The 23,474-nt window shown below is 38.4% G+C and overlaps 5 protein-coding genes across 5 annotated transcripts; 3 read left to right on the top strand and 2 right to left on the bottom strand.

Moving 5' to 3' along the window:
* The first annotated feature begins 3,615 nt into the window (after positions 1-3,615).
* LOC121742519 (4-hydroxy-tetrahydrodipicolinate reductase 2, chloroplastic-like) lies at positions 3,616-7,091 on the top strand. The gene is made up of 8 exons (XM_042135676.1): positions 3,616-4,088; positions 4,263-4,500; positions 5,397-5,530; positions 5,620-5,694; positions 5,928-6,029; positions 6,459-6,568; positions 6,660-6,747; positions 6,910-7,091. Exons 1-8 carry the CDS (start codon positions 3,858-3,860, stop codon positions 6,976-6,978), a joined length of 1,047 nt encoding a protein of 348 aa, XP_041991610.1. The 5' UTR covers positions 3,616-3,857; the 3' UTR covers positions 6,979-7,091.
* Positions 7,092-7,137: 46 nt separating this feature from the next.
* On the bottom strand, positions 7,138-9,360 carry LOC121742520 (epoxide hydrolase A-like). Its single transcript, XM_042135677.1, has 4 exons — positions 9,048-9,360; positions 8,044-8,211; positions 7,722-7,957; positions 7,138-7,548 (listed from the first exon to the last, which is right to left on the bottom strand). The coding sequence occupies exons 1-4, from the start codon at positions 9,333-9,335 to the stop codon at positions 7,302-7,304; spliced, it is 939 nt and encodes a 312-aa protein (XP_041991611.1). The 5' UTR covers positions 9,336-9,360; the 3' UTR covers positions 7,138-7,301.
* Positions 9,361-12,284: 2,924 nt separating this feature from the next.
* Positions 12,285-15,552, bottom strand: LOC121742525 (bifunctional epoxide hydrolase 2-like). Its single transcript, XM_042135682.1, has 2 exons — positions 15,261-15,552; positions 12,285-12,957 (listed from the first exon to the last, which is right to left on the bottom strand). Exons 1-2 carry the CDS (start codon positions 15,404-15,406, stop codon positions 12,630-12,632), a joined length of 474 nt encoding a protein of 157 aa, XP_041991616.1. The 5' UTR covers positions 15,407-15,552; the 3' UTR covers positions 12,285-12,629.
* A 1,525-nt stretch (positions 15,553-17,077) lies between these two features.
* Positions 17,078-20,201, top strand: LOC121742516 (protein RTF1 homolog). Its single transcript, XM_042135674.1, has 2 exons — positions 17,078-17,251; positions 17,932-20,201. Exon 2 carries the CDS (start codon positions 17,946-17,948, stop codon positions 19,833-19,835), a length of 1,890 nt encoding a protein of 629 aa, XP_041991608.1. The 5' UTR covers positions 17,078-17,251; positions 17,932-17,945; the 3' UTR covers positions 19,836-20,201.
* Positions 20,202-21,869: 1,668 nt separating this feature from the next.
* LOC121742518 (lactosylceramide 4-alpha-galactosyltransferase-like) lies at positions 21,870-23,393 on the top strand. Its single transcript, XM_042135675.1, has one exon. It carries the CDS (start codon positions 22,081-22,083, stop codon positions 23,329-23,331), a length of 1,251 nt encoding a protein of 416 aa, XP_041991609.1. The 5' UTR covers positions 21,870-22,080; the 3' UTR covers positions 23,332-23,393.
* Positions 23,394-23,474: the final 81 nt, after the last annotated feature.

The raw sequence follows: 23,474 nt of genomic DNA, 5'->3' as shown, positions 1-23,474 counted from the left end.
TGAGGAAGATAAAGTTTGCAAGGGAATATCATGTCATGTTTTTGTTTTGAGAAATGTCTATATGTTTGTTTAGCAAGGGAGTTGTCCCTACTAGACCTATTGAAATCGAATTCGGGCCTGACTAGGGAGTGAGTCCCTACTCAGACTGGTGTACACCAACGGGGATCGTGAGCCGTCTTTTGGGTCGGCCGGTCTAGTGATCGAGTTTGCGGCCACATTCTCGTTCACAGGATGTTGATGTTGATGAGATTGATGTTGATGAAATTGATGTTGATGTTGATGATTGCTTAGTGGGGAGTGAGTCCCTACTATGAGTTTAATCGAATTCGGGTCCTAGCAAGGGTGCGTCCCTACTCGGACTAGTGTACACGATGAGGACCGTGAGTCATCGAACGGGTTGGCCGGTTTTCGTGCTTGTGGAAAGTGGCCCCCTTACACGGCACCCTAAAGAACAGATATGACAGTTTCTTAAATAAATCAAGGAGAAATGGTTGTGTTTTGAAATGATAAGGAAAAAGGATTTGAGGATGAGTTGAAAGTTTGTGTTTGAGATATTTTTAGTGTCTCGGGCCTTTTCAAGTTAAACCCCCAAGGTCACTCAATGGTGGCATGATATAACTGTTGTTTTTTATAAAATTGTTTTGGCATTTGTCCACTGAGTGCATCAAGTACTCAGCCCTGCATTTCTTTTTAAAAAATGTGCAGGTTGAGCGTGACGGGTGCGGTGGGTGTTGAGCAAGACCGTTGAAGAAATTTAAGTGTGTAGAATGTGTCATGTCTTCATACGTGACATATTCCTTCTCTCAAATGCTTCCGCTAAGTAGTTGTTCTTCTTTTGAGTTCGTGTATTACTGAGATATTTTCATTTGGAGTTATTGATTGTTGAATTGATACTCTGATTTTATTCGAGCTATTCCCGTTTGTTTCGAGCTATGGTCGAGTTGTGTTGTTTTCCTCCTTTCTTCCCCGCTTCTTTAACCCTCCCCTAGTCGCGATCAACCGTGTTTTCCATCCTTAGAAAATGCGGGCGTGACATAAATAGTCTAAAATGACACTACAATAAACTACAGACTAGATACATATATTTACATACGGTGTATTTATCTTCTTAGGTAATTTAAGGGAGATGTAATCTTTTAAATTATTTGGTTTTTCTCCAACCATATTTATTGATATCAATTCAGTGTTAGACGTTTGTCTCTATCAGTGAAACGTTAAAATAAAGCAAGGGACAGATTTCAGTTTGGGATTAAATTAGACGGCATTTTAGTATTATTTGTGATCCAATTTGCACCTATTTCAAAATATAGCAAGCATTTTTTAGGAGATATTTGCCTTTTTCTCTTCTTTTCTTATTATTAGTCTTGTAAAACTAACTATATTGCCATTGCCAAATGCCTTATCTTCTCCTATTCCTTAGTTCATTGAAATTCTTTCGTCCGAATTTTCCAGACTTATCGATTGCAAATGAAATATCGGGGGAACACGAAAAAAAAAAGTCGTATTTAAAACAAAATTGCGACAATTTTGTTGTCGTTGATTGTGGTTGAATTCTCAAGAATCTTTTGTTGAAATATACAAAATTAAATTTAGAGCTAGGATTATGAATCTGGTGAAATTTTGTAATACTAACAGTATTTGGAGAACTTGACGACGATGAAGTGAGTCTAAGTTGATAATTCTCTTCGTATGCTCTGAGCAATGTTTTCAAATTGGATCAAACTAATCGATTCGGCTGCAAATCAACATATTGTTCGGTCCAATTTCAACCTACAAATTGTTCGATATTTGAGCCGCTATGAATCATAAATCAATCGGTTCAATTACGAACATGTGACGGTTCAATAGATTTTTAGTTTAAAAAAAGAAAAATCCTACCACTCTCTTGGACACAATGATGGACTAAAATTGAACCTTTTGTGGCTGCAACACATATTCCTATAAGCATCTTTGCACACTCGTCACTCATCAGTAGTTCAACCGTGAGGGGAAGGTTCTACACCGACGTCGTCCAGTCAGAGTTGTGCTCCTGTCACTCACCACCAGTTGCACCGTCACTTCAGTTGTAACACCACATATCTGATCGACGACTGGTCAAATAACGAATGCTACGATTCAGTTATTATCAAGTGTGATCAAAATGAAAAGTCAAAATCTAGCATCAAAATTAACAAGGTATCCAACAATATTTAGAGCACCCACAATGGAGGCCGATCGCAAGGGCCGAGCAATCGGCCTCCCCATCGGCTCTCTAAGGCCTTGCTCATTTTTATACCCTATATATAACCCATTCCCCACTAATTATTCACATTTATCTCACTTTATTTTATCGCACTCTATATTTTACTTCTCTCTAGTCACAATGTTTTTAATATTTTTATTAATGTTTTTTGTTTTTTTTTTTATTTTTTTTAAATGTAGGATTTTTTTTAATAAAATTTGATTTTTATTGAATTGTCTTTATTTAATGTTATTATATATCATTTTATTTCACTAAATTAAAAGTGAAAAATATAAAATAGTGATACTGCTGAATGCTGATGTGGAGAAAAAAATAAAGATATAATCGTATGAGATAAGCTCCGAAGACATACCATCATTTCTACTGGTCCTATGCAACCACGACGGGAGCTAGTAACTCAATGACTGTCGAATCAAAGGATACGAGTATTCTATAACAAAAAGATTTGTTTGCAAGATAGTGGCTCGATCCTCGACAAGCCCAATAGCATATTCATTCGTCACTGTAAAATCAAATTCTTCAATTAAAACAACATAGTTTAATCGCCATATCATATTTATAATTATTTCACAGCATAAACAGTAATAGTTTATTTTATTCCAAGTAAAAAAGCCATATCATATTTCGATTTTCAACTACTGGCTTAATAGTAGTATTCGGTTTTTTAAATAAAATAATATCAAGATACAATTTAGGATTGAGTTATGAGATTATTTTAGTCATATGAGGTTAACTATGACTAATTATCCTATGATTATTCAGCTAGGATTGAATTGTGAGATTGAATCTAATGAACCAAACACACTATATATTTAATCCGGGATACAATCTTGCAAACCGAACACCCTATTAGTATTAGTATTAGTATTAGTATTAGTATTAATATTAAGATACCAAAAATTGATTCGAATTGGATGTAAAAAGAAAATTAACAATTATAAATATTTTTGTAAATATTTGTGTATTAAATTAAATTTAAAAACAATGGTTGCTACATTAAGTTAGAATAGTTTACTTGACTAAATAAAATTAAAAAGTTGAATTTGCATAAAACATAAAAAAAGCCTCAGGTTCTTTCCTCTCACCGTTTCCTAAGAATGAGAGTATTATTTACGTTTTCTAAAAATAATTTTTTTTCAAATGTTACGAATTTTATATAATTAATAAAGTAAGAGATATAAAAAAGAAAAAATAAATAAAATATTGTTAATGGGTGAGGTGAATCCAAAAAATTTAAAATAAGAAATAAACTCTAATTATAAAAGAGAAATAAAAAAAAGTTTTATTTTAACAGATGAAGGTAGTAAAATAAACCGGGTTTCTTTCTTTCTCACTGTTCCCTAACAAAGCAATTTTAGTTTATGATTGATTGCAAATGTTTTAGTTAATCCAGAATAAAAGAAAGTATCTGTAGAAGGATTTGGAAATCGTTCCGTACTCGTCTTAAACCCTAAGCCGTCGCGGTGCTCAGCTCAGCCGCTGACCCCGTCGCCGCCGACCTTCGTCGTCGTAGCTGCCGTGCAGAGTCCAGCCGAAGTCGTACCGTTTCTTCTAATCAAAGCTTTATCGGGAATTATTGGTTATCGAACCCTATTTATTTGCCCTCCTTATCTAAATGGCATTTGTAATGACACCCTCGTTCAACGCCAGCTACACAACTCGGCGAGAAGACATTAATCTGCTAAATCCGTGCTTTGAGTTGAAAAATGAAAAACCGTTTGGTAGTAGATTAAGCTGTAGAACTCCTATTCCGCGAAAACCTCTCGTCGCGATGGCAAGCAACTCAGTGCAATCTGTCGCGCTGGTGTCCACGGCTGACCCGAGGAATGTTGGAACATCGATAATGGTAGATTTCAGTTTTTTTTGGTTTCGTCGAGTTGTATTTGATCTGTTATGGATTTTGGTTCTGTTTGTTTTTTTATCCAATTAGAAATTGAAGCATTTGCTGATATAGAAAGTGAGCACTTGACTTCTGCTATACTATATCCTAGCCGCTGTTGAAATTTTCATTCTGCTATAGGTGAATGGCTGTACAGGGAAAGTGGGGAGGGCTGTGCTTGAAGCCGCCATAGCTGCAGGGCTTAACCCGGTTCCTGTAGCGTTAGGTGGTCCGGAAGATGTTGGGAAAATCTTGGATTTCAATGGAAAGCAGATTGAAATTCACGGTCCATCTGACAGAGAATCTGTATTGTCTTCTGCATTTAAGGAATACCCAGACTTGATTGTAGTGGACTACACAGTACCAGCTGCTGTGAATGGTATTCACTGACTCATTTTGCTGTATAATCCAGATAGAATTTGAGGTATTAGTGGGTGGTTACTGATTGAACATGTCCTATAATACTTTTGAATCTTGAACTAGTTTTGCATAAATGATATTTTTAGGTGTTACACAACTAAGCTCATTAGTCATTACACATAGAGTTATGTCAAGATTCTCACTACATTTCTGTAGCACAATACTGGTCCCATGTAGCTGTTGTTTGTATGATTGGATTGTTATAGTTGTTCACTCATGCACACTTGTTAGTCTTGATGTAAAACTAGAATTATGAAAATTTATAGCATGGAGTTGCAGAATAATGGTACTGTGAATGACACTTCTACAATTTAATCTTCTAGTTCCCTTAGCTTTTAAATTGTTTTGATGCATAATTTAATGTCCTGTGCTTAACATGCAATTTTATACTCATTTCCCCCCTCTGTTCTAAGACATGGTAAATATAGAGTAATGTATTCAAACCTATTTTGCATCATTTTATTGAAAGTTGTGATTGAGTAAAAACATTTCAGTTTTATTGCATACTCGCTTGGATATAGAATTCCCTATAAATTTGAAACCTGAATATTGGTTCCAGACCTCTTAACTAACATTTTTCCTTTCTGGAACTCTTGCCAAATTTAGTGGTTCTTTTAGATCAGAAATTTGTTCTGTCAGGCCTTATCTGAAAATTTTGCTATTCTTATTTCAAAAGATAAGAATGGCAAGCTGCAAATTCTTCAGTGGTGATGTGTGGTTTAAAGTTGTTTGTAACCTAAGAACTCGATAACTTTGCATGGACTGACAAGGGATGAGTGGTTTCTTGTCCCGTGTCCCGGTATTTTCATCCAATATCAAGACTGACCTCCGTAACCTTCATGTCATGGTATACAGATAATGCAACCCTTTATTGCAAAGTCGGGGTACCCTTTGTAATGGGAACTACTGGAGGAGACAGGGAGCTTCTGTATAAGACTGTGGATGACTCGAAAGTTTATGCTGTGATATCTCCCCAAATGGGTAAACAGGTGCTCAAATCTTAAGCAACTGACTTTTGTTACTGTCATTAATTCTCTTGTACTTTACATGAATAACTTTTTGGAACTGATCTTTTTAGGTGGTAGCATTTCTTGCAGCCATGGAAATTATGTCAGAACAATTTCCTGGTGCCTTTTCTGGGTACGATCTAGAGGTAAATTCTATTCGTTCATGTGTTAATTATGATCCAGCAGCCTTGTTTGATCATATTCAGTATTGATTTTTTTCATGTTCTTGATGGTATCTTTTTACATAAAAGGTCCTTTTGTTCAACAAGTAGCAACTAACTGGCTTGACATTTTACGTTTTCTTTGTTTACTGAGCTCCTAAGTTGTGGCCAGCCTCTAATATGCATTTTCCTCTCTCTACTGCCTAACATTTGTATAGGTAATGGAGTCTCATCAAGCTAGCAAGTTGGATGTTTCTGGAACTGCTAAGGCTGTCATCTCTTGTTTCAAAAAACTGGGAGCTGAATTTGAGGAAGAGCAGGTACACTTAACAACTAAGTCTGTTCTTTTCATGCATCATTGGGAAGCAAGTATCATAGTTAAATGCCATGTGCTTGAATTATCCAAAAGGGGTTCCAGATATGTTTTGGTTGGGAACCTTTTTATGGTGATTCATACTGATGTCCGGTTATTATAATGCAATGACTTTCTATTAAGTATTGATGGCCATCATTCTGGGAATTGGGGATATCTCAACCAGGGAATTCCGTAGGTACCCTCAAAAAGAGCCATGAGATTGTAATGCAATGAAAAGTCATTTTGCATTTAGCAGATACTCCCATTTTATGTATGTGCAATGGCTGGAATCGTGTTTGTGGCCTATCGCATTGTGTTTGGAAGCATTTCTCTGAGATGGGGTTATAATGGTTTTTCATTACTAGTATATTTATCAAATCTTTTCGTCAATCAGGTAAAATTAATAAGGGACCCTAGGTTACAAGTTGAGATGGTGGGTGTCCCTGAAGAATATTTGTCCGGTCATGCATTCCACATGTATCACCTAACATCACCTGATGGAACGTAAGTATCAGCCACTTTTTCTGATTATGGATTCTTTTGATTAGTTAATTGCATGTTTCTCATTATCGCATATGTATGGCCACTGGAACAGTGTCTCCTTTGAGTTTCAACACAACGTATGTGGTAGATCAATCTATGCAGAGGGTACTGTTGATGCTATTCTATTCCTCGCCAAGAAGGTACTACTTTGTTTTATTACTAGTAATATTCGATCGACAAACTGTTGCATACTTCCTAAGATTCGATTGTGAGAAAGAAGTGTGTGTGTAGCATATCATTGACATGTTCATTTTGCTCCGTTGTACAATTGTCCTAATTTAAACCTCTTTTGTGAATCGCAGGTGAGATCAAACGCTGACAAACGAATTTATGATATGATTGATGTTCTCCGCGAGGGTAATATGAGATAAAGAATGTCAGTTTTGTAGTTTCTTTCCCATGAAATAGCATGATGACAGAGCTTTTTGTGAAGTGATTATTTATTGGCTTCTCAAACTAGTAGTTGCAATATGGACTTCGATTATTTGGTGTGTAGTACCTTGGTGGAAATAGTAGTTAACGCTCAAAGATACACAACAACTCACACTGGCTTCTTGCAATATTTAGTGCGTACAATGGGGAAATAGTCGTTAACGGTGAAAGATACACACCAATTCACACTTCTTGAAACTCTTATTATAATAGAAACAACAGAAATAGTATGGTCCTGAGTCTCCTGACAGAGGTCTAGCCTTCAAATATCTTTCTTGAGAAAGTTGAGGATAAGGTGATTCACTTGCTCAGGGAACTGCTCTTGCACAAAATGACTCCCTTCTGGCACAAACACCGTCTCCACCTTCGGAACAAACATCTTCATTTGATCGCTCTTTATATAGTCCTCCATGCCGGGTAACTTGAGCACATAATCCTTCTCACCCATGATAAACAATGCCGGGACCTCAACTTTCTCATTTGTGATATTGTAAGTTTCGGACCAAGACCTATATATTTTCATCCAAGTTAGCCAAGAAACATGCATGTGAACAAGGCAAAAGTGGTTCAAAAGGAAGGAAAACGAAGATTCATACTAATGTTATAATTTTATTTAACATGAATGTGTCTACCCACTCATTCGTGAATACGAATATAAAGAAACAAGTATGGTGTTTCGTACCTGTATGGGACTTTGAGAGCAGTTTGGAAGCCAGAGTTTTCATAGAGAGAGCCATAGTTTGCAAGATCTTCTTCCGAGAACCAAGGTGGTAAAGGAGTGGAGGAATCGACTATGTCCATTATCTCCTGGTTTTCATGCGCGATTGGTATCTCACTGCGCGAGAAGAGAATGTAAACATTGCGCACCACTGTTTTGTTATCAAAGCGGCCAAAATCAGCCTCGGCTCTCCCAGGTTTCTGAGATGGACAGATTAAGTTGAGCTCTAGTCATATCATATAATATCATCTATTCTGGCAACTAAAGAATGAAGATATATGCATACCTGCCATCTTGCGATGTAGAAACCTTCGGGAAGATGGTCTGTAAAGGAGATGCGAGTGATAGGCATGTAAGGTACACCCATGGTAATGACTCCACAGACTCTGTCAGGGTGAATGAGTGCAAATAAGTAAGCAACTCTGGCTCCAAAATCCTTGCTTATCAGAAAGGCCTGACCCAACATATTGCATAAACAGGTTAATACTGTGAAACATGGAAATTATCCAACCACCTCTTTATTTAAAGCTGATATACAAATTCAAACTATCTTCTCTGATATCTATCATCATATAAGGATCCTGTCTTTTCCACATTATAATTATAAATTGTGCTTTTTTGTTTCCATCCCTACAATATGTAGTAATACTAGTATTCTTTTTTGCATCATTAATTTATTTTCATTAGTTGCAGTTTCTCACATCTTGCTCTTCCGAGCTTTCTGTGAATTTTATTGTTTTCATAAATTATGATTAGGTTTCGTTATTTTTCCAGTAGTCTGAAATACTTTTATCGGTGTTTATTTTAGCCCTGTTTTGTGTCATTTTCTAACTGTAAATTCTATTGCAATTTATACATTTTCATTGTGTATTGATATTTCTTTTGTGAACATTTTGTACTAATTGGATACATATTTATATTTTAAGCTTTTAAACTTATTAAAGTAGTATTAATCAAGTTCCAGTTGTGATTAAAGAATCATAAATGATTTATCCATAATTATTTTCCAGTTCGTTAATTTCTCACAGATTATTTCAATTTCTCAACTGTCATAAGAAAAAGATTGAGAAGATGCATATGATGTTATGAATCAATTTGCACACAAAGTTTAAAGGCACAAGTACACATAAAATTATGAATTTCTAGAAAAGTCAATAACAACATGAATTTATTAATATAATAGAAAACCCAAATATCATTACTAGCAGCAGCATCTGAGTGTGAGTGTGCGGCAAATTATTACTAGTATACTACTATTAAATTAAACGAAAAAGGGGGAAAAAGCGAAACCTTTTGGACAGCAAGAGCGTCAAGAAGCGAGAGAAGATCCGCCACGATATCCTTGTAGGAGGCTTTGTCGGGTTCGGGTGGCGGGTCGGACAGCCCGTATCCTCTGTAATCCGGAGCAATGGCTCTGAACCCGGCCTCCGCCACCGCGATCATTTGGTGCCGCCACGAGTACCATATTTCCGGGAAACCGTGCAAGAACACCACCGCCGGAGATGACTCGCCGCCGATCTCCGCCGCGTGGATCTTTACACCGTTGACTTGTACGAACTTGTGCTGGATTTTATCCATGATAGTTTTGAGAAGAATATAGTAAATGGGATTTTTATCATTCACCACGCTATTAGGGTGTCCACTATAAGGCGGATACGACAAATATCCCCGCCCCCGTTTTTGTCTATAGCCCCAATTTTATTGTTCATAGCCCCAAAATTCTATTTCCGCTACTATAGTGGACACCTCCAATAGCCCCCAAATTTTATAATCAATTTTCATTTTTAAATATTTTTTAGTTTCAATCAAGTGTAATTTAAATAATCGCAGTGTAAATAACTAGAATACGAGGTAATTAGGGCCGAATATTCGTTGTATTGCAAACCTGTAAAATTATACAACGAATAATTAAAATAAAATACAACTACAAAACTCCGCCACCTTCTACTCGGTGTCGGAGACGGCTTCCTCGTCTTCCTCTTCTTCTTCTTCTTCTTCTTCTTCTTCTTCTTCTTCTTCTTCTTCTTCTTCTTCTTCTTCTTCTTCTTCTTCTTCTTCTTCTCTTCTTCTTCTTCTTCTTCTTCTTCTTCTCCTACTCCTCTCTCGCTGCTGCCGGCCGCGGTATCCCCAGGCGCATTATCAACCAACCCCAGTCGACTCTCAATCAGAGTGATGAGCCTCTTGTAGACGTCCTGACGTACGGGTCAGTTTCCTCTGCGTATTTGCTGCATACGTCTTGCAGTTGTTGCATCAACTGCACGTCTATGGTATTGAACAAAACCTCGTGGGGTTGCACCGTGGGCTGTGGGATTGGGGCGGATTGGTGGATGCGCGATTCGGACGCGCTATCGGCGGGAGCCACTTCTACCCCCTCTGGCGCTGCGGATAGAGGCCTGTTGTCCCATGGGCCGTCGTCGCCTAGTGTGAGTATCGGCTGGCTCTTCGACTTGCTCGTCGGACTGCTCGAACTCGTGCGAGCCGCTTCCACTGCTGTAGTCGCCGGCAAGGTTGTGCCTTGTGCGCTTTTGCCCAGGAGCTGTTCCCACCTCGTTCGCCACGATCAACTTGAATTTCGGACAATCCGCGAGGACAAGATACTCTTCCCACAAGGTGAACTTCGGCCAGCCCTCCGTGTGATATTGGCCCTCAGACAGGTTCTTAACATCTGCTGCGCTGCGGCCACTCTCAGCGTGGCGAAGGTTGTTCTCGTATATGGACGCGAACCGCTTGGTCGCATGGAGAATCCTACCCCACTTTTTCCGGAGCTGTTCTGGGTCGCGCCTCTCGGCGCCGGCGGGTTTGAACTCCTCGTATGCAAACATGACGCGCCTCCAAAAGCTCCCCTCGGTCTGATCTGTGCCCACCACGGGATCTGAAGTGATAGCATCCCAAGCCTTCGCCACGGCAATGCTCTCGTCTTTGGTGTATGGCTTGCCCCGGTTGGACCCAGAACCAGAGCCACCGCTACCGCCAGTGCCACTGCCCTCGCCACTCGGAATGCCGGCCCCGCTGCCCGTGCGCCCACCGACGTGGCCGGTGCCACGACTGCCTCCTCCGCCCCTTCCGCCTCCGCCCCGACTGCCACTACCTCCTCGGGTTGGAACGGGCGTTTCCACCCGTGCTGCCGGCGTATCTGGGATGCCAGAACTGAGCAGACCCATCATAGTATCAAACGCGTCTTGATCTGCCTCGGTGAACGGAGATTGGCTGGCTTGGAAAGGGGAACCCGGACGCGGCTGGTGAAGTGTGTCTAGGTTGGGTCTGTAATCTCCAAATGCGGAACGACTCAGATTCCGCTGTAAATGTGGCGGAGTTGGAGAAGACCTCCACGACTGAGATGGAGGAAGGGGTGGACTCGATGCCCATGGTGGGGGAGATTGATTCCAAGTCCAAGGCTGGGACGGAGGCGCATATCCGCCAAAGCCCGACGACTGAGAAGCATATCCGCCAAAACCCGATGGCTGCGAAGGATAGCCTGAGGGGTTTGATGGATTGCTGCCATATCCCGATTCCTGAGAGTCAGGTGATTCGTCGTCTCCTCGGTGCATTTTTTAGAGAGTGGTTGTGTAGATAGTGAGTGGATGGATTTTGTGAAAATGGTGAAAAATAAGTGGTGTGGAGTGGTATTTATAGAGGAAAAAAACAAAAAAAAAAATAAATTAAAATCACGCCGCAATAGCCGCGGCGGATAATCACACTATAGTCGCCGCGCCTATAGGCACGGCTATGTCCCCCCCGCCGCGTCCTCGCCCCGCTGCCGGCGATCGCCCGTCCGCCCACGTCCGCCGCGTCCGCCCCCGGGCGGATAACTCCCCCACTATAATTCGCCCGCCTACCGCGGTGTCCCATAGTGGACACTCTTATACTTACGATTGAAGAAGTTGTTGGATGCCGACACCCTACAGTAAAGCTAGGTGGAGTATATTTGAAAGCCACATATTACAAAGCTAGAGGACAAAGAGTATACTTCATTCTTTGTCAATGTATTCACTTTTATTAAAAAAAAAACTCTATTAGAATGTATTAAAATGACAAAATGACTATAACACTATAGAATAGAGGGAGTAGTACTGCGGTAAATAGTCTCTTCTTTCCATCTCCGTCACCAAAATTGGTCTTAAAATGAGTCAGCACACAATTTAAGAAAATATTGGTTAAAAATGATTTATTACTCACATTTTATCTTTATCTCTTATTTTATTCATATTTTATTATTCTCGCATTTTATCGGTTTTGCACTAAAATTGGAGCCCTCCATCAATGAGATTAGTATGAACTATGAACGAAGGGAAGATGTTAAAATGGCGAGGTAGAAATATATTTTTAGTATCCTTGCTTGGCATGTGAAAGCCACAAATTACAGGTATGATGAAATCGTGTAACTATAGGATAGGTTCCAATGCGATTACTAATTTTTACAATATCGTGTATTACTGGTAGGAAAGAATATACAGAGTGATAACTCTAGATGTATCTATTACACAAACTATACTATATCTATACAAACAGCACTTGTGGGATCAGGCACAACTAACAATGTGATGCTGTGAATCCTGTGATCCAGCTTCAACGTCGTCCTTTTTGTCACTAATTCCTCTGATGTTGTCGCTCTCATAATCCCCCTAAATGTAATCCAATCGATTGTTGTAGTAAATATTATCGTTGTTGTAAACTATAAATTATCTGCCCGAATGCAGCATCAAAAATATGCAGCTCGTGAATCACAACTCAAAGATAATTTAGGGATTGCATATCTTTTCCATATCTTGGATGTGTTGCTCATTAAGTTAGTATTAGTATTATAAAGAAGGTTATTGTTATTCTTTTCAACGAATGAATGAATATATGAGTTTTGTCTCTTTCTATTTTATTTTATGCTATTTGTTTAAGCTTGAGTCGTCGACTGGATTCCGCCTCCCGGGACTTCTCATTTATCTCTTTTATCGTCTCCAGCATCTTGATATGGGAATTACCCTTATCATACCCTCTGTAATCCGGAGCAATGGCTATGAAGCCAGCCTCCGCCACCACGATCATCTGGTGCTGCCACGAGTACCATATTTCCGGGAAACCGTGCAAGAGCACCACCACCGGAGATGACTCACAGCCGATCTCCGCCGCGTGGATCTTCAGACCGTTGACTTGTACGAACTTGTGCTGGATTTTATCCATGCTTTTGAGGGAAATGAAATGGGATTTACTACATCATTTACCACACTTATGAATCACAATTCACAATTAAGGCAGTTGTTGACATCCAACAATTTTGCCGAGGACAAAATCACAAAACTATAATGTTAAAATGGCGCGCTATTAGCCTAGGAGTAGTAAACCTTTGTGAATTGTGAGTGAAAGCAACAGCCAAGTGTTGAAATCGTGATTACTATTAGGACAATAGAAGGCAATTACTTAATCACTGAAATTTAACGCAGTAACGTATACCCTCTCCATCAACCATTTAAACACACATTTGACTTACCACGGATTATAATTTCTTTTTTATTTTATAGAAGAAATAAGTGAACATTTAAACACACATTTGACTTACCACGGATTATAATTTCTTTTTTATTTTATAAAAGAAATAAGTGAAAAAATTAGTGACGTTTGACCTAGAAGAATTCTTTTTTATTTTATAAAAGAAATAAGTGAAAAAAATTAGTGACGTTTGACCTAGAAGATCACCTCCCCCACCTTATAGACCATTTACTACCCATCAATAGAATAGTGTCATATGTTTATTCTTTAAAATGCAAAATCTCCTACATCATTTACTACCCCACACTAATAGAATAGTGTCATGTATTTATTCTTTAAAATATAAAATTAAGGATTAAAATTTCCATTAAATATAGATATCAAACTGCAGCAGTAAAAATATCTCTTCAACCACTCATTTAATTTATTTTCAGTATATAATCTCCTTTTGTGCATATGCTTTCAATGTATAATCTGCTTTTGTGCATTTAAATAAATCAAAATATTATATGCATGGAACTAATCAAGATTATTTAATTAAAACGAATTCAAAAGATCCATGCGTTCATAAAAAATTGAATAATAATATAATATCATGTGGATGGAACTAATAAAGATCATTTAACTAAAACAAATTCAAAACTTCATATTACAAATTAGATAATATAATGATTCATACATTGTAATAACTTCAATTCTAATTAACTTACCTATGCACTTAACCGCGTGATGGCCTTGGAAATCCTTGGAGTTAGAGAATCAAATTGAAGCAATTTTGATGTTTTGATGCGCCGTAAAGTTCAATAGTTTTAGGTGTTTGGTTTTTAGATGTGAATGATAAATAATTGACTTTAGGGTTTAATATTTAAGATATTGATTTTATTTTCTTTTTATTTCATTTCTCTACATGGAAATAATATATTGGTATAGAAGATATATTAGTATTTAATGGAAGTTTTAATCCTTAATTTTATATTTTAAACAATATACACATGGTACTATTATATTGGTGGGGTAGCAAATGATGTAGGAGATTTTGCATTTTAAAGAATAAACACGTGGCACTATTCTATTGGTGGGGTAGCAAATGGTGTATAAGGTGGTAGAGGTGATCCTCTCCGGAAATTTGAGCCTTATTATTATACTCCATACTATAGGAGTATTAAATTTATAGTAAAATATAAGCATAATAAGCTAACGAATTATAAAACAAATTTATTTTCAAATAACGAACTAACTCAAAATAGCAAAACATGCCAAATTTTGGTGGTGGTAGAAGCAATAACAGGCCAAAATTCTGTTTAGTACTAGTCCACGCAATATTTCTATAATACTCCATTTATTTAACTTTTATTTTCTTTATTATTAATATTTATTTCAGACCTGATCTTAATGTATTTTTGGTGGTTTATTTCCAACCATCCAACCAAACAGTAGAGTATTTATTATAAAAATGTACTAATTATTTATCTTAGAATACAAAAAATTGGTGAACCAAAAACATTATACTCTAAGTTAGAAATGTTAATCGGGCCAGCCTAGCGGATTTCGGGCAACCCTACTCAGGTTGGGTAATCGAGTGTGTGCTAATCAAGTTATAATTATTCAACCCTAACCCTAAATATTCTGGTTTCAGGTTAGCTCAACGTCGCACAGGTCAATTTTCTCAGTAGCAGCCCAACTAAAATAACCTGTGTGCAATGGAATAGATTTAACTCAGAGGATATGTACTGTATTTGCAATTGATCATGTCAAGCATCTCTCTCACCTGCAATTGTTAAATTGAAAAACAACAGAAGCAGAGATTGCACTATCTCAAAATACTTTATGCATTTGTATTTCGTATTGATCAAAGGAATATGAGTCGTTTACCATTAATTACCAGCAACGAAATCTAGAGCAAAATACATATAGATACCCATACTACAGATGCAGCGGAATTCGATTCTCTTTTATCATGAAAATGCGTTGAAATTAGAAAAATACAAACTTAAATCTGAAAATTCTGGAAAATGTGCGACTTACCTTGGAAAGGTTGAGAGAATCAAGGAGAGCAAGCAGATCAGCAATGAGATCCGAGAATGTGGTTTGGTTGGGTCGGGTGATCGAGTGCGATGGCTCTGAAACCGCCCTTGGCGACGGCGATCATCCGGTGGCGCCACGAGTACCATATTTCCGGAAATCCGTGTAAGAAGACCACCGATGGCGAAGAGCGGCCTCCGATTTCCGCCGTGTGGAGCTTCAGCCCGTTGACTTGGGTGTACGCACACAACATGCTCGACTTAATTTAGAACCAGACACAAAACAAACTACTGCTTTTTCCACCATTGATAATGTTTAACAAAAACAATAAGAAACCCAACAACATTTATGGATTATAAAATGTTTTTAAAACCGGACCGGACCGGCCGGTTCGACCGGTCGGACCGCGAACCGGTAGGTAGTCCGGTCCGGTTCACCCCTTTAAACCACCACTGCATTGAACCGCTTTGAACCGGTGGAACCGGTCGGTCGGACCGTGAACTGGAAACCGATTTTCTATTTTTTTTTTCAAAATTTTTTAAAATTTGTTGTTGGTAGAGGTTGAACTCATCTCTTCTAGTTAAGAAGAGCTCTACCACTCCACCACATGGGCTCATTGAACAATGTGAACATTAAATATTTTTATACATTAACCATTAATTTTATCTACAAAAGCTAATAATTCATTTTAATTTTATTATTCTTTAATATAATTGTTAATTATAATATATATATAATTATCATCCTTTATATTTTAATAATGATATACTTACCACCTATATTATTATTAGTACCATATAAGATTCATTATTTACTATAAATAAATTTTTTATATTACATACTTAATTTATATACCCTAGCTATTGACATTAATGAATAATCTTATCTAAACTAATTAATAAGTATTTAATTCGTATTTAATTATATATTATTTTATGAAATAAATTTTCTTAAATTAATATAAACATTATCTATTTTAATACATGAAATATTAAATTTTTTATCTGGACTAACTAATATTAAATATATATATCTGAATATATTTACTAAATTTTAATATTATTTATATTTATACATCACTAATTATCTATAAGGTTTAATGTTTTGTGATATATTATTAATTGTAAATCATTTACTAAATTTAATATATTTTTATATATATTTGCAACAGTAAAACGGTTAGACCGGTGGTTCGACCGGTTGGACCGGTTGAACCGTGAACCAGTAACGTCGTCGGTTCGCTTGCCGGTCCGGTTTTTAAAACATTGGTCATTATATTGAATAGAAGTTGAATCGACTGAATTAAAATATATACATACCAAAATACCAAATTATACAAACTAAAAATCCATTGAATTAGGCCAATTCATACCAAAACTGCATAAGACCGGCGACATTGTGCACATAGCCACGTATGTCTATGCTCGCCTCAGCACTGCGCACACTAGTTTAGTATGCATAGATCATAGTTGTGAATTCATACCATGCATTATAAACACATTATAGTTCTATAAAAGTACTGTTAAATGAAGATTTATATGGTGAAAATGAGAGCAAATCTTATGAGAGCACAACTTTTGAACAAGAAGAAAAAGTTTGATAGTTTTGAGTTATTCATGACCAAATTATTTCAGTATAAATAGGTATGCTATAGATTATTTGGGTTTATTAGGCTTAAAATTGAGTAAGATAAGGAGAAGAATTTTAAGTTCTACTATAAACAAGTGATTGAAATTGCAAAACCAGCATACAATATTAATATTTCCAGAATACGAGCACCGAAATCACAACACTTTATAATTGAGGGACCAAAAACTAAATTTAGCAGTAATTTACATATTTTAACGACCACCTTCTTCTTCATGTAAACAATTTTGAATAACTCTGCCGCGCTTGCTTCATCGCCGAAGATAGCCTCATCCTCGAAAGAATTGTTACGGGTGAAAACAGTGCGACGAATTTATTATTTCGATCAGAAATACAATTTGTTTGAGGTATGTATTAGTGTTTAATGAAAACAAAATCTAGGGCTTGTTCATGCTTATCTATGCCATATAAATTTTAGTTCGCTTCGATGTCGAGATGTGCTTGTTTTAGCAAGTTAGTACCTCGGAAATATAAAGCTAGATGATTGGACTCACCGTATTGATTTTGGGATTAGGTTAAATTTAAAACTATTTGTCCACCTGAGACTTTCTTTATCTCTCTAATTCCTCATTATTCTAAAAAATTCCGGCGAAACTCACCAATCTACCACTACTAGCTCTGCCTCAGCCCACTATTCTTCCTTTTTTGTCGGCCGACCGACCAGCACGTCATCCCCTGCCGCTGCCTCCGTGGACTAGTGCTTTCTATTTGGCAGATTACACAACAAATGAATACTTCGTCTTGCGTAGTAGATAAATTGTGACACTGTATTGGCAAGAAAGCAGCCAAAACATGGCTGCACTTGTCGTTTAATGAAGAGATGTTGTTGCTAATATCTTGTTTGTGGTGAAACTTTCAACAGTTTTTGCTTGAGTGATTGGGTCTGAGTTTTTTTGATAAGTTTCTGGTAATTGCTACCCTGCAAGCAGGTCAAGGGAATGCTCTTTTGAGCATATATATTTTAGATTTATATGCTTCTAATTTGAAAGTTCTATGGTTTATTGAATGATTGTTTTACCCGTGATAGGTGGTAAGGTTTCAATGGCGGACTTAGAGAAATTGCTCCTTGAGGCAGCAGGAAGAACAAATACTCCTGGGAGGAACCGACATTCATCTCCACCATCAAGGCGGAGGCGGAAAGGCTCATATTCTGATGACGGAAGTGACTCAAAAAATGATGATTCTGATGGTGATCGTGCTTATTCGAGTAGAAAGCCATCAGGCTCACAGGTGCCTCTAAAGAAGAGGTTGGAAGCTGTTGATAGGGATGATGACCGTAGTAGTCAAGGTGACGAGGAAGATGATTATGATCGTGATCGTGACAGTGACAATGATTCAGTTGGGAGTGATTTATACAAGGATGAAGATGATAGGGAAAAACTATCAAAGCTTACAGAGCTTGAACGAGAAATGATACTAGAAGCCCGTGCAACCAAGAGAAGTGACCGAGATTTTACTGAGAAGCTGAAAAAAAGGAAAGTCCAAGACAGAAAAGGGAGCCCCCCTAAAGCGCCTACACGCAGCATGCGCTCAAAGGCTGAAAGGGCAGGTGCATTGGATGAATTGGTCAAACGAAGAAGAGAATCAGTTAAAGGATCTGGCAGCCGATACTCACCTGTGAAGAGAAGATCTTTAGCTGCTGCAACCTTGAGTAGCCCTAGCAGGAGTGAGAGTGGATCTCACTCTGATGAGGGAGATTCGACAGGTGATGGTGGATTGGATGATAGTGACGATGACAAGATTTCATCGGAGTCAAAGGTGCCAACATTTGAAAACATCAGGGAAATCACAATTCGCAGGTCGAAACTAGAAAAGTGGTTCATGGAGCCCTTCTTTGATGAACTGATTGTTGGGTGTTTCGTGCGAGTTGGAATTGGAAAGTCAAGGACTGGTCCTATCTACAGGCTTTGTGTTGTTCGGAATGTTGATACTACTGACCCAGATCGACAGTATAAGCTTGACAATAAGACAACACACAAGTACTTGAATGTGGTTTGGGGTAACGAGAGCTCTGCTGCTAGGTGGCAGATGGCAATGATTTCTGATTCTCCTCCTCAAAAAGAGGAGTTTGATCAGTGGGTCAGGGAGGTTGAGCGCAGTGGTGGTCACATGCCTACAAAACAGGACGTTTTGGATAAGAAGGATGCTATCCAGAAAACAAATTCATTCATTTACTCTGCAGCCACTGTAAAGCAGATGTTGCAGGAGAAAAAATCAGCCACTTGGAGGCCACTAAATGTTGCAGCAGAGAAAGATCGACTCAGGAGATCTTTGGAAGTAGCCAAGGAGAACGATGATGAGATAGAGGTGGATAGGATAAAGGCGAGGCTAAAAGAATTGGAAGCAAGTCGCAAGGTCCAAGTGAAAGATTCAAAGGCAATTAAGCTGGCAGAAATGAACAGGAAGAACAGGGTGGAGAATTTCAAAAATGCATCTGGGCTGAAGCCAATTAGTGCCTTGAGAGCTGGAGAGGCTGGATATGATCCCTTTTCCAGAAGATGGACTAGATCAAGGAATTATTATGTGGCAAACAGCAATGGAGGGGAAGCTGCTGGTGTGCCAAATGATGATGCGGTTGCTAATATGCGTGGTGATAATGGAGTGGGAGTAGGTGGTCCAGCATTTGCTGAGATGGGAATGGAAGCTACTGCTGCGGCCCTCGAAGCAGCAGCTGATGCTGGCAAGTTAGTTGATACACGTGCTCCAGTTGATCAAGGGACTGAATCGTACGTGCTACATAACTTTGAATTGCCCATATCTCTAGCCGTGCTTCAGAAATTTGGTGGCCATCAGGGAGCCCAAGCTGGATATATGGCTAGAAAACAGATGATCGAAGCTACTCTTGGGGTAAGTGTGCCTGATAATGATGGGAGGAGACACGCACTCACCTTGACTGTCAGCGACTATAAGAGACGGAGGGGTCTGCTCTGAATCTGCGGTTTAGCTCCTTGATGGTTGTTTTGCCCCTCTCTCTCTGGTCGTACTCACTCTTGAACTGGTTATTTCATCATACTGTTGGGTAGAAATGAAACCTATAAACTTTGTTTCCCTAATTTAAGACGCTCGGAAGCTGTGTTCGGTACCCTTCATTGCCCTGCGCTAGCTAGGTAAATTGTTGCTCTCTTGTTACTTATTCCCTACTATTCATTTTAGGGTAGGCTATTGATAATTTGATATGTGCTCAGCGACTTTCTGTTCGGACATTTTAAACCAAATTTTGACCATGATATAAGTTATCAGGTTAGACTGCATTATTATGAGACTGCTTCTTAGATTAAAAGCAGATTTTTAGCGCCACAAATTTACATAGACTGTAAGGTGACATGGTTGCTCAATATACCTTCATTGCTTTTACTTTGCCTTTGCCTACCAGTGCAAAGTTTCTTGCTGATTAATCATATGGTTGCCATTCATGTATGAAGAATTGTCAACTGGACTGAGCTAGTCTATGCTTGTGAGTGCCCACCACAAGGTAGGCTTGAGTCTCGACCACCCAACCAAGCTTGTGATTTTATCGAACTCGGCCTGTCCTAGGTGTTTGATCTAGTATAGGCTTGAGTAAGCCCACCACAGGGTAGGCTTGAGTCTTGACCTGGGCCTGGTCTATGTGTATGTCTGGTTTGGCTCGACCTAGAACCATCCATGGATTTGGTCATCTGAGGTGAGCCAATGAAAGTTGCAACTTTCTCTTAAAGTTTAATCTTTTTCCATACTTTTATTTGCATTTACACTCAAATATTTAAGTAAAATAACCTAATTTTTATTTGCATTTATAGCCATACTAAACAGGCCAATGGTTCTCTTTGATAACTATGTGAAAATGAGATTTTAAGTGAGGAAGAAAATGAGATTTTAAGTGAGGAATTGATATATTTTATGATGCCTATTACTATTAATGTATTTATGAATTGATATATATTTATTCTAATTTTAAGAAGAGTTTTAAAATGAATCCCTCCTACTAAACAAATAGTATTGAATGATAAAATTAAGACTATGTGCACATGCAGTAAAAGTTGAAGTACAAACTTTTAAATTTAAAGATTAAAGTTATGTTTTCATGTAGTAGTAATTAGCTACTCATTTCTTAAGTTTATAAATTACAGGTTTTTAATAGAGAGGTCTAGAATCCAATTTCAGCACTCCTTCCTTTCCCAAACTAAAAACTATGGTTAATTTTGGTTTGTTTCCCTGACTTGCAGTATTTTTAGAATTAAATTAATCCAATTTTTGTCCGGCTCGACAAAAAAACCTTTTGGATTCGTGCACTGAAATATCATCCTACTATGATTCAAATAAGACCGATATAAATAAGATCACTATTTTTGTCGACCAATTAGGTGGCAAAATGTTTTATTGATTTATTTTATGTGGTTGGCTTCGTCGCTAACGAAAACAAAAACATTTGATTCTGTAGTAGTTATTGCATGAAGAGGTCATGGTGCGTGGTTGCACTAAAATAACTGAAATTAGGCACGGTGTCCATTCATTCCAAGAATCTCTTCTTCAAATAGAGACACCCCTGGTTTGTCTGCACAAGTTTATCACTGTTAGTACAATAAAATTATTGATTCTCCTTCCATTTCAATATTAGTAATAACGACCCATTTAAGAAACTGTATGATTCTCGCACGTTTCCCCGCCTTGAATTGTTAGTAGTAATAATCAGTAAATCATCAATATAATAAGGTAGGATATCCATCCCAAAAAAAACATAACGTAGATTTATAGCGATTAATTCCTAATACGAAGGGATATTCAAATTGTGATCTTATTCATCGATCAAACTTAAGATTTCATCTCTAGAGCCAAAATCCCAACGATACCGCAACACAAATCTTTGTTTATTTTGATGATCATTGAAGATCAAAAATTTGAAGATCAAAAATACGATTCGACTAAATTTGAGGTTAAAGTGTCGCGAATAGAAGAGAAACAGGAAGGTGTGAAGAAGGAATTCATTATTCGACTAGAATTGCATGATGCCTATTCCCATCACCATCACCATCACCATCACCGAATTACTAATATATAGAGTAGGCGCAATAAACACCAGCAGTTTCTTCTCTAGGAAATTCTGTCTTCAATAAGTCCACACCTACATCACATTTCTCCACACATTGATACTACGTCGCATGAAAAGTGAAAGCTAATGAAATGATTCTTCATTAGAGAGATGGATTATATTCCTACTATCATGTCTCAGCTCCTTCTAATTTGGCAAAGAGGCAAGATATCATTCTGTGCTTGTCTCTCTCTCCTTTTCCTCTGCCCCTTAGCCTACAACGGCGCCGCTATATTCTGCATCACCTTCCCTTTCCCGGGTAAAACTCCGCCCGAGCCGGCGAGCTTTTTGCCGGAATATGTTCCCACTCTCCCTTCAACCGAAAACTTCACCACCGTTTTGCCTCTCCTGCATAGTAATCAAAACATGGTGGTTTCGACAATACTGCCCGCGTTGCATCGCCCGAAAATAAGGAAATTCGACGACAATGTCGCCAAGATTCTCCGGTACGAACCTGTGAAGAAGCGGTTTGAACTGAAAGTGATCAAGTTTTTCAAACGAAATTCGTGTAAGTTTCGTTTCTTCATGACTTGGATCTCCTCGGTCGAGTCTTTCGGAGATAGGGAGCTGCTATGTGTTGAAAGTGTGTTCAAAACACACCCCAACGGCTGCCTAATCATCGCCTCGAGCTCGTTGGACTCGCGGCAAGGGAGGCTGATTTTGAGGCCCTTTTCAGACATGGGATTCAAGGTTTCTGCAATGACACCAGACTTCAGTTATCTGCTGAGGAGCACTGCAGCAGCCGCATGGTACAACCGGCTGAAGCGTGGGGATGTGAATCCGGGAGAGATCTCTCTAGGCCAGAATTTGTCAAATCTGCTGAGAATAGGCCTTCTGTATAGGTTTGGTGGGATTTATCTTGACACGGATGTGTTAGTGTTGAAGAGTTTTGGGGAGCTGAGGAATGCCATTGGAGCTCAGAGTATTGATCTTGCTACGGGTAACTGGAGCAGGCTGAACAACGCGGTGATGGTCTTCGACAAGGGGCATCCTGTGGTGCGTGAGTTCATGGAAGAGTTCGCGCACACGTTTGATGGGAACAGATGGGGCCACAATGGGCCTTACTTGGTGTCGAGAGTGGTTGCGAGGGTGAGTGGGAGGCCCGGGTTCGATCTCACTGTGTTGCCACCCTTGGCGTTCTATCCCGTGCGTTGGAACAGGATTGGTGGTCTTTTCGAAGGGCCAAAGAGTGTGAGGCATTCGAAATGGATGGTTGCGAAGCTCAGGCAGATTCGAAGCGAGAGCCTTGCTGTTCATCTCTGGAATAAACAGAGCAGGCAGTTTGAGGTTGAGAAAGGAAGCATCATTGAACACTTGATGTTCATTTCCAGAGTTGTCACAAATTCTTCTGTCTTTGAATGAATATATATTTCTTGTCCTTTCACCAATTCATCATGTTAATGAATAATTGTTCTGTTTTAGTACAAGTTTTTAGATCAAATGTAGCTACTGGTTCTTATTTTTATGTATGCACAGTTCCTGCAGATGAATAGAAAACAAAACTA

The sequence above is a fragment of the Salvia splendens genome, chromosome 7 (genome assembly GCF_004379255.2).
Source record: "Salvia splendens isolate huo1 chromosome 7, SspV2, whole genome shotgun sequence".
NCBI lineage: Eukaryota > Viridiplantae > Streptophyta > Magnoliopsida > Lamiales > Lamiaceae > Salvia > Salvia splendens.
The sequence above is the reverse complement of the archived record's forward strand: the minus strand, read 5'-3'. Positions and strand labels throughout refer to the sequence as shown.